Genomic DNA, 10000 nt, shown 5'->3' on the forward strand with positions numbered 1-10000 from the left:
TGCAGTTCAATACCACCCAACTCAGCGCCTTATTTTTTTGTGTAACACATACCACAGGCAACCCAGCGCTCTTTAAATGCTGATCCAAAGCAAGGAAATGCTTACAACAACTCAAATAAAAAGGTAGGTGTTAACTATACCAGGATAATATTTGATTTGAAGGTGTATGCCAACTCTAGAGCAGACTGCTGACTGCCTACAACTTAATATACATATATAGCGCTTAAATAAACAGTATTCAAGTTTAATTATTTTAAATCAAACAAAATAATAGTTGCAATCAATTTTCATCAAAAAAGTTTCTGTATTGAAAAAGAATGAATTTTAGAATAAATAATTGGTTTCACTTTCAAATTCCTGGGCACTGCCATCTTTAATAATTTTTTTGGTGATATGCTATAGTTTCCCTGATTGCTTTCAAACGAAGAGCTTTGGTTTTCAAACATCAGGGCAACCATTACATATCACACTTATTCAAGATGGCAGCACCCAGGAAATTTAAAAACTAAAACAAACGCTTTCGAAATTCATTTATTTCAGATACCAATTCTTTCGAAAAAAGTTCGAACAGTTTTGATTGTGAACATTATATTCCGAGTTTAAAGTTATTTCCTCGTTTTAGTGGAGGTTCCCTTAAAAAGTAAAGAGTGGTACATTACAATGTAAATATTTTGTACAAAATTTGAATAAATTACTCTCTTTCAAATAATATTTTATCTTACCTACAAGTCTTTTACTAAAAGTCCATGAATGAAAATTTGGAATAAAATTAATGTTAAAAAAATTAATATGGATTCAGCAAAAAGGCGTGCTGCCCTTGAATTTTACTCACAAACAATGAAGAAGAATCCTAATTTCCATTTCACAGTTGTATTTAATTAAGTAGTTCATTGCTTTGTAATGACAATATGATTTCTGTTTTAACAAAACGTTATTCCAAAGTTCTTATGCTCTTTCTATTTGTAACGGCTTTTAGCAGAATAAAAATTGTGAGAAATATCTTGATGAGATCTGAGTAAGATCTTGTAAAATTTTGTAAGATCTCCTAAGATCCCGTGAGAATCTTGGTAAGATCTTGTAAGATCTTGGTAAGATCTTAGAACATTTTCCTAAGATCTTGTAAGAATCTTAATTAAGAAGTGAGATAAGATCTTAGTAAGAATCTTATTAAGAATCTTACTAAGAACGTAATAAGATTTCCACCTGGGTAGAAATGCAAGAAAGAATTTTGTCCTTGAATTTGTCTAAAAATACTCAGTATTTTGATTTTGTTTTCTATACACACATCCATCCCATGGGGAACTGTAATTTCCACGAATAAAGACCTGATTGCCTCTGGATCTGACAATTTGCATTTGTTAAAGAGTTTGTATTATTGTATTAAAGGTCTTTATGTAAAATAAATGCCTATTCTGCCACTTGTTTTTAATTTGCAAAGGTTTCAGACAAAGTTATATCCAGTAATGTCAACCAGCTCTGCAGTACAATCAGCCAGCCACCTTTCTGAAACACCGATCACAGAGAATGGTTTTTTGAAATTTCTAAGCATTTGATTAAATTTGGTCAAGATTTTTAGCCAGCTACATGTATGAGTGTATAATGGAGAAATTTGTTTTGTTGCTAAAGGAAGTTACTCAATAATCTAATTGTTACTCAATAATCTAATCAAGGAAGAAATTCAATTAGAGTCAGGGTTCAGATGACTGGAAAGTGAGTTGGGTACCTCAGGTCGCTCTATAGGATTATTAAAATAATCTTGAGTGATTCAAGACGATTCCCAGTGAATTTTAAAGGGCGATGGGATAGGTTTAAGGAACTATTATTTAAGTGATTGAATGGGGAAAAGGTCGCAAATGAGAGTCGTCTGTCATCATAGTGGCGGCTAAGTTCAGCTAAAATAAAGTGTTAGTTGTTCAGGAATTTATAAAAAGTGCTTAACTCATGGGTAAGCCCTCCTAATTTGCAAAGTTCACAAGGTTGTTGTGGCACTTGATTTGGATCAGGTGGGAGTCTTCGGTTCGTGATAGATAAATGATAAAGTTCTTGGACCAGCAGAACTTGAAGCCATTTCTCTTTTGAAATCTTTTGGTATTTCAACCAAGAGTTCCTGAAGCTAGGGTGTTAGATGATCAAATAGCCTAGGAGCTTTTCCAAGGAGTGGCTGGGTGGTAATCCAATCGAAGTGGCAGACACTTTGCTTCATTTTGTGCATTTATAACTTGTTCTTTCACAATTCTTCTTGTGAATTTGAAGACAACTGGTCGAGGACCAGAGGTGGCATTTCTGGTAGGAATACAGTGGGTTATATCAATGTCTTGATTTGAAATTTCAATTCCAACGGTTTTAATATGATTGATACACAAGGAGGTGGCTTTGGAGGTCGATTCTTTTGTCTTGCTTTCTGGGTGGCCAATAATCTTGATATTGTACTGGAAACTATACCTTTGTAGTTGTTGAATAGAATCTCTGATCTTTTCGACTCAAGATGACAGCAAATTTAAGCGTGACCAGAGCTGTTTAAGACTATTAGCAGATTCTGCTCGTAGATTGTTGTATGATTTTCTGTGAAATTCCAAGGTGTTTAGGGACTCAGCATCTTTACTGGAATGAGTAGGTTGTTCGCCTCCAGTACTGGAGGCTTGTGGATGATTGTCGTTTGCTGTCATTTTCCTTTTTTTAAGAGCCTACAGTCACTGTCAACATTAGGCACGGCTAATAGTAAAATTAAAGCAATAAGTTTAATGTTCAACAAGGGCGGAGAAATTAAAGATGCGTCCACACAGCTTTGTGAATGCAAGGGCTCTGAACAAAGGTTCAAAATTCTTCCAACTGGTGTAATCAAGTATGTATGCAGCGTCACAAATGCTTGTTGCTTGAAATAATTATGTTTGCTTTCGTATGGGAACAGTACTGTAAATTTCACAAAATTAAGTTTCTCCTACAAATATCACTTGTATATGGCCATGATACTTAAAGTATATTTGGTGTTAACAGCCAATACTTACTTGTTTGAATATTCATGAGAATAAAAGAAAAAAAATGCTGCACCTTGATTTCTTTGGCTTGTTTCCTCAACTGAAAATATTTCACCAATTTGGCTTTGATAGCAGGAGCTCTGTAACAGTAATGATCAGGTATGACGTGAATCTATGGGACTATGTAATGAGGTAATAGCTGCAACACCCATTAAGGACGTTCGTGCCCATTGCTACTGAGCATTTTTTCACGCATGTCACGCACATGTCATGTATAGCAGACCACGCAGGTAAACACGATGCTAAAGGCGCAAAAATTTTCCAGAAGAATGTGGCATCATGGGATAGCTTTGGACCCAGGTCTTCTCAGCAATGTCACGCAATGGCTTGACAGTGCGAATAAAAAATCAAATTATCTTGAATCCTCGGTGACCCCCATTTTTCTTTCCGTAGATCACTTCCTTTGTTGATTTTGTCCATTTTAACAAAAAACAAAAAAAATCTGTACGTGAGAAGTTACAAATATTTGGCCTTTTATGTTCTCGTGCGACCGAAGTTTTCTTTCTTAGACTAATATGTATTGTTTTTCAAGGTCTATTTCATCTCAGAAAAAGACATCAGCTGCAAAGGTTAATTTAGTTATATTAGTTATGTTGAACTGAGTACGTTTACCTGATCTAAATTTCACTAATGTAGTTTTTTTATTGCTGATAGTTGTAAGCTAAGATCGTCTTAAAGTAACGCAATCTTCTAAAAATGCACCTCATGATCTCGAAAACGAGCATGGTGACCCCCCATTTTTTTTGCCTTTTTGGCAAAAGTAGGTCATTACCTTTCTGCGTGGCAAGTTTTAAAAAAATCTGTACGTGGGAACGTTTTGGGCGCGAACGTCCTTAAATACCAACAAGCACAGAATACAGAGAACAGCAAATGCTTACTCACTTTTTCAGGTTGTCATGGTAGCATTGGAGGTCAGATGGTTGATTGTACAATGGCTGCCACAAAGACAGAAAAAAAAATTGTAAAGGGTTGGGCACATGAACAGGAGTATTGTGGTGACATAGGTGCCACCAGGGGAGGCTGTGAGAAAGGAGAACAGAAGAGGTAAGAAAGGAGAGACAACAAGTACTCAAAAATGGCAGCCATGGCAAAACCACAGAAAAGATCAAAGACCTTTTCAGGATATCCAGCTTGAAACCATCTTTTGAGGAATGTTTTGCTATTTGATGATGACTTGTCTTTAAGAGAACTGTACCTTTCCTCCAGGAAGTGGATAACCAAGCTTTGCCAACCTTGCATGAGCAGCTTCTGCCTTTTTCTGTTGAAAACAACAAAAATTCACAAACTACACTTATAATAAAATGGCAGCTATGGTTAGAGACATTTTATAACAATGAAATCAATCGTTAAGATTACTACTGAGTAACAATGCTTCAGATGGCTGGAACTGTGTCAAGGGTGTGGTAGGTCTCTTTATCAATGAACTAGGCATAATTGCCCTTCCATAAACGCAAAGGTGACATTAAGAAAAAAGAACCAAAGAAATGGTTTGCAACCAATCTCCAGGAGACAGATAATGTAAAGCTACTAGTAATCTTGGATTATTGAAGACCACTTGACAGTCGCTTTGGAAGCAAAGGAGGAGGGTAGGCAAAGAAATAATCTTATAGGACCAAAGTTTGAGGATTGTATGAGCATGCACTTCTTGAGATGGTTTCAGAAAGCACTTAGTACTATGACTCATGCAACAGAATTGAAATACTTTGCCCTTGGCTAGACTCTGAATCATAAGGCGGTATTTACATGAGACATGACATTTTTGCCCCTGTTTACAAGAAACCGGGACGAAATGCTTGGCGCCTGGTTTTGGGTCGAAATGATATGTTTTGCCTAATAAATATACGGCTGGCCCAAATGCATACAGCCTTGAAACTTCTCAACCCAGGCTGAGATTTGTTGTCATTTAAACGAGAACGGTACGAACTCAGACCGGTACGAGAATTTCTCGTCTCGGTCAAGCAACCAAGACCAAGTCAGACTGGTCTGAGTTCATTGCCAGTCCAGTCTCATGTAAAAGCATAAGAAGAAATGTATGGAGGCCGATACAAACCCATGCTGGTCCAAGTTCGTCCCGGTCTCATGTTAATACCCCCCAAAAATGCGATCAGTTTGATTTAAGAAGGTACTGGTAAGTTGGTCAAAATAACTACACAAATAGCCCCCTGAGAGGAGGAAGTAATAAGCCTACTGGACAATAAACTGGTACCAGAAAATCCCAGGGAAGAGGGGGACTCCCATATAAAAAGGACGGGGATGCCCGTCCTACCTTTTAGGGCTTAAAAAAGTGGTTTTGGTACCTCTTAGGGTGTTCAGCCTCAAAAGGTCCACAGCAGGAGCTTTAGCGGTACCTTTTAGGGTACTGAGCCAACAAATTATCACAGCTAGGAGACATTTGACAATTAACTAATTTTTAATTTTGTCTAATTGAAACCCATAATTTGGTACCTCTTAGGGGTGAAAAAAAATTTCATGCCACACCCACAAGACAGTATCTTAGGGGTTATTTTCAAAACTTTTATATGGAAATCGAACTTCATACGCTGTAAACATTTTTGACGGCAAGCTGTTCATACACGTTTTGTCTAATTCTCAAGTTCCAGTCTTGTGAAAAATACCTGAAGGATAATAAACACAATAGCCTCCATTTGACTTCAAAAATATGCTAAGAAATTTGTCCTTGAACGTTATCTATTCCTCAAAGTTCACAGTTTCCTCGATCGTTGTTCTGGGAAAATATCTGAGCACATTTTCGTGCCAAATGGAGGCTATTGTTAATAATACATGAGAAAGACTTGTGAATCTCCAAATTGAGCTTGATAGTGGTACGATGTAAGTACTAACATCTTGATTCAGTGCATGTCTTCCCATTTTCACGAAAAAAGCTCATTGAAGTTAATCCCTGGCAGACAGGGTTGGTATCTGGATGGGAGACCATCAAGATATACAGTATACAACAAATGATTGCCTTCTGTAGATACCATATGCGTCATAATGCCTTTTTTTAATCGGAATACTATTTCACAGAATCCTGACCATTAATTCACTTAAGGAGTAAAACTGGAAGTAATAATTGATTATGAAGTGAGTTCATTGGGGGAACTTTGGAAGATGAAATCACTGGATGAGTTGAGAGGCCATTGAGATGATGCATTTATCTAAAGAGAGTTTATCAAAAATATTAAGTGAGGCTTGTGGAATGAGACTAAACATCGAAAGTTTGGAGGTAAACAGGTTGTTAATAACCTCCCTATTTCCACAAAATGCAATTTATTTATCTGTAAACAACGGGAGACACTTAACTCGAGCTAGCAAATACTCTTAGTACAATCTCACTACAGTTAACTGGATACTTCTCTACGCTTATCTGACCACAGGCAGTGTACTGTCCTTCTCTTTGATGAAATCTCCTGAAGACTTCTTTCACAGTATCACACTCCACGGAAACCAACTCTGGTCTTGACAACAGAATGTCAGAATCTCAGATGAACAGAACAATCCCTTCACTTGTCACACAATATCACTTGGAAATCACAAACAGGGAACGAAGTCCCGAATCACAACAACAACAACCGGCTGACTGACTAGAGAGCCGCTTATATAGCTATCCGAAGAGAGTCTAGAAGCTTCCAGAAGTTACTATTTACAGCTATTACAATAGACTCTATTTTTAGACTTAAGAGTCACAAACTATTTTGAAACTGATGAGTCACAGTTCTAGAAAATTCTGGAATTGTGAGACATTGACCTTCGCCAACTTTCCAAATACTTCCCATCCTTGTAACACTCCCCCTCTTCAAATAGAGAAAGTTTGCAGAACTTTCTTTGATATGTTCTCGCATTCACACTTTTGAAAGACAGTCAGCAATAACGTTATCCTTTCCCTTTATGTGTGTTATATCCAAGGCGTACTCTTGAAGCATCAAACTCCACCTCAGCAATCGTTGATTCTTGTCCTTTAACTTGTGAAGAAAAACAAGAGGATTATGATCACTGAAAACTTCAGTGATCAGTAAACTGGAAGAAGTGACATAAACTTCAAAATGCTGGAGAGCTAACACTAATGCCAAACATTCTTTCTCAATGGTGGAGTAATTTCTTTGGCTTTTACTAAACTTTTTTGAGAAGTAGCAAACAGGATGATCTATGTCATCTTTATCTTCTTGTAAAAGCACAGCACCAGCAGCAACATCACTTGCGTCTACAGCTAACTTGAATGGGGCATTGAATCAGGAGCTGCCAACACTGGGGCGCTGTTCAGTAATGCTTTTAGTTCTTGAAAAGCTCTTTGACACTTGTCGCACCACAGAAACTTTTCTCTCTTGTTTAGTAATTGAGTCAGAGGTTCAGTGACTGCAGAGAAATTTCGGCAGAACTTTCTGTAATATCCTTCTTGTTTTCTGGTTGCAGGAATTCAGAAATAACACTGATCTTGGCATCAACTGGTTTTACTTTCCCTTGCCCAACCACATGCCCCAAGTAAGGTACTTGTGCTTGTGCAAATTCACACTTGGCAAGGTTAATAGTGAGCTTTGCTTCAGTTAGTCTCTCAAAAAACTTTCGGATGATTTGCAAATGTTCCTCCCAGGTATCACTGTAGATAATAACATCATCGATGTACGCTTCGCATCCGTGAAGGTCAGCAAAAACTTTGTTGATGAGGCACTGAAAAGTGGCTGGCGAATTTTTCATGCCAAAAAGCATAACCTTCTATTGGTACAGTCCATCCCGGGTTACAAAAGCTGAAATCTCTTTTGCTCTTTCAGTGAGCGGAACTTGCCAAAAACCCTTAAGTAAGTCAAACTTGGTGACGTATCTTGCATTTCCCACTTTGTTGATACAGTCATCTATGCGTGGTATTGGAAAAGTGTCTAATTTACTAACACTATTCACTTTTCAGTAGTCCGTACACATACTGTAACTACCGTCTGGTTTTGGCACCAAAATGCAAGGTGAACTCCAGCTACTGTGACTTGGCTCAATGAAATCATTCTCCAATAAGAATTGAATTTCTTCTAAGATATTTCTGCTTCATAGGATTCAGCCTGTAGGGATGCTGTTTCACAGGAGAAGCATCACCTACATCCACATCGTGGTAAATCTGTTCGATCCTCGTTGGTACATCTGGAAACAGGTGCTTGTACTCCTGGAGAAGATCCGTAAGATCTTGACGCTGCATTGAAGACAGATGACACAGCTTGGAGTCCAAATCCCGCAGAACATCAGAGTTGGAAAGCTTTGCTGTGGCCAGTGGACTTAACTTATCATTAAGATCTCTACTCAAAGTTTCTTCTGGCTCAGAACTAACCACATTAAGACTTACTGTATGTATCTCTACTGTCTCTGTTGATATAGGGCTTTATCATATTGACATGACACAACTGCGTTTGCTTACGCCTATCAAGCATTTCTAGAACGTAATTGATATTACTTAGTTTCTCTTTAATTACATAAGGCCCAAAATATGAGGTCCTCTCACAGTGTCACCAAAAACAAGCTCAAATGGGCTGAAGCCCAGAGACTCCTGAACCGACTCTCGAGCAGTAAATAACAGCAAATGGATTCCTTCATCCCAGTCTCTCTCTGTCTCGAAGCAGTAAATCCTCATTATGTTCTTCAGCGTCTGATGCCATCTCTCGAGAGCTCCTTGACTTTCTGGATGATAAGCAGAAGAGTTGTATTGTTTGATTCCCAGTTCGTTCATGACTTGCTGAAATATGCCTGCCATAACATTTGCATCTTGCTCTGACTGGATTGAGTTAGTTCAAACTGTCGCCGTTGTTCCCTTTCCTGCCTTTGCTTTTCTTCCATCTCAAGCCTTTCTTGCATTTCTAATTTCTTAAACTCCAACTGAAGCTGTAGTTTCTTAAACTCAGAATCAGATGTTTCAAATGTTTCTAAAACTGTCTCTTAGAGAACTTGCACACTCACTAAATGTTTAACAATGATATCCTGAATCTGGTGTTTTCGCATTGTTTTCCGAACCTCTAAACTTAATGTTTCGCTAATGAAATAAGCTTGTCCTTCTTTAGGTTATAAAACTTGTCCTCGCAAGGTTCTGACATAAACTTCTCTGGATCAAAATCCCCCATCTCAAAACTTGTCTTAGATTACAGAATGCAATAATACTCTCAAGGTAAATGCTTAAATTCCCTTAACTTAAATTCACTCCTGGACAGGCCCCCAAATTTCTGTTACGGTAACTAATTTCAGGCAGAAAGATAACCTTGCTATTTCCACAAAACGCAATTTATTTATCTGTAAACAACAGGAGATACCTAACTCGAGCTAGTGACTACTCTTAGTACAATCTCACTACAGTTAACTGGATACTTCTCTACGCTTGTCTGACCACAGGCAAAGTACTGTCCTTCTCTTTGACGAAATCTCCTGAAGACTTCTTTCACAGTATCACACTCCACGGAAACCAACTCTGGTCTTGACAACAGAATGTCAGAATCTCAGACGAATGGGAAAATCCCTTCACTTGTCACTTGTCACACAATATGACTTGGAAATCACAAACAGGGAACGAAGTCCCAAATCACAACAACAACAACCGACTGATTGACTAGAGAGCCGCTTACATGTATATAGCTATCCAAAGAGAGCCTAGAAGTTTCCAGTAGTTACTATTTACAGCTATTACTATAGACTCTATTTTAAGACTTACGAGTCACAAACTATTTTGAAACTGATGAGTCACAGTTCTAGAAAATTCTGGAATACTACAGATTCTTAGATAATTCTAGAAAAGTCTGGAATTGCATGACATTGACCTTTGCGAACTTTCCAGATAATTCTGATCCTTGTAACAAGGTGATGATGTCACAAAAACTAAATACATTATTGTTAAAAATCTGGAATTCATAATTTGTGCATATTAATTTTTGTATCAAACAAACCATTTCTTTTGTTCATTAATCCTTTCACAGGAACAAAATAATGAACCAAACAAACTGACCTGC

At 37.7% G+C, this 10000-nt stretch overlaps 1 protein-coding gene across 2 annotated transcripts in view; it reads right to left on the reverse strand.

The window, feature by feature from the left end:
* LOC137976469 (serine-rich adhesin for platelets-like) overlaps positions 1 to 10000 on the reverse strand; it is a 134018-nt gene that overhangs the window by 97647 nt on the left and 26371 nt on the right. For both annotated transcript variants that reach the window (XM_068823831.1, XM_068823830.1), the window contains 3 exons: positions 4231 to 4293; positions 3918 to 3970; positions 3049 to 3115 (listed from right to left, as the gene is read on the reverse strand). In XM_068823831.1, coding sequence (XP_068679932.1) covers positions 3049 to 3115; positions 3918 to 3970; positions 4231 to 4293 — 183 coding nt within the window. The remainder of the gene's footprint in view (positions 1 to 3048; positions 3116 to 3917; positions 3971 to 4230; positions 4294 to 10000) is intronic.

This window comes from Montipora foliosa, chromosome 11, assembly GCF_036669935.1.
Source record: "Montipora foliosa isolate CH-2021 chromosome 11, ASM3666993v2, whole genome shotgun sequence".
In the NCBI taxonomy this organism is placed as follows: Eukaryota; Metazoa; Cnidaria; class Anthozoa; order Scleractinia; family Acroporidae; genus Montipora; species Montipora foliosa.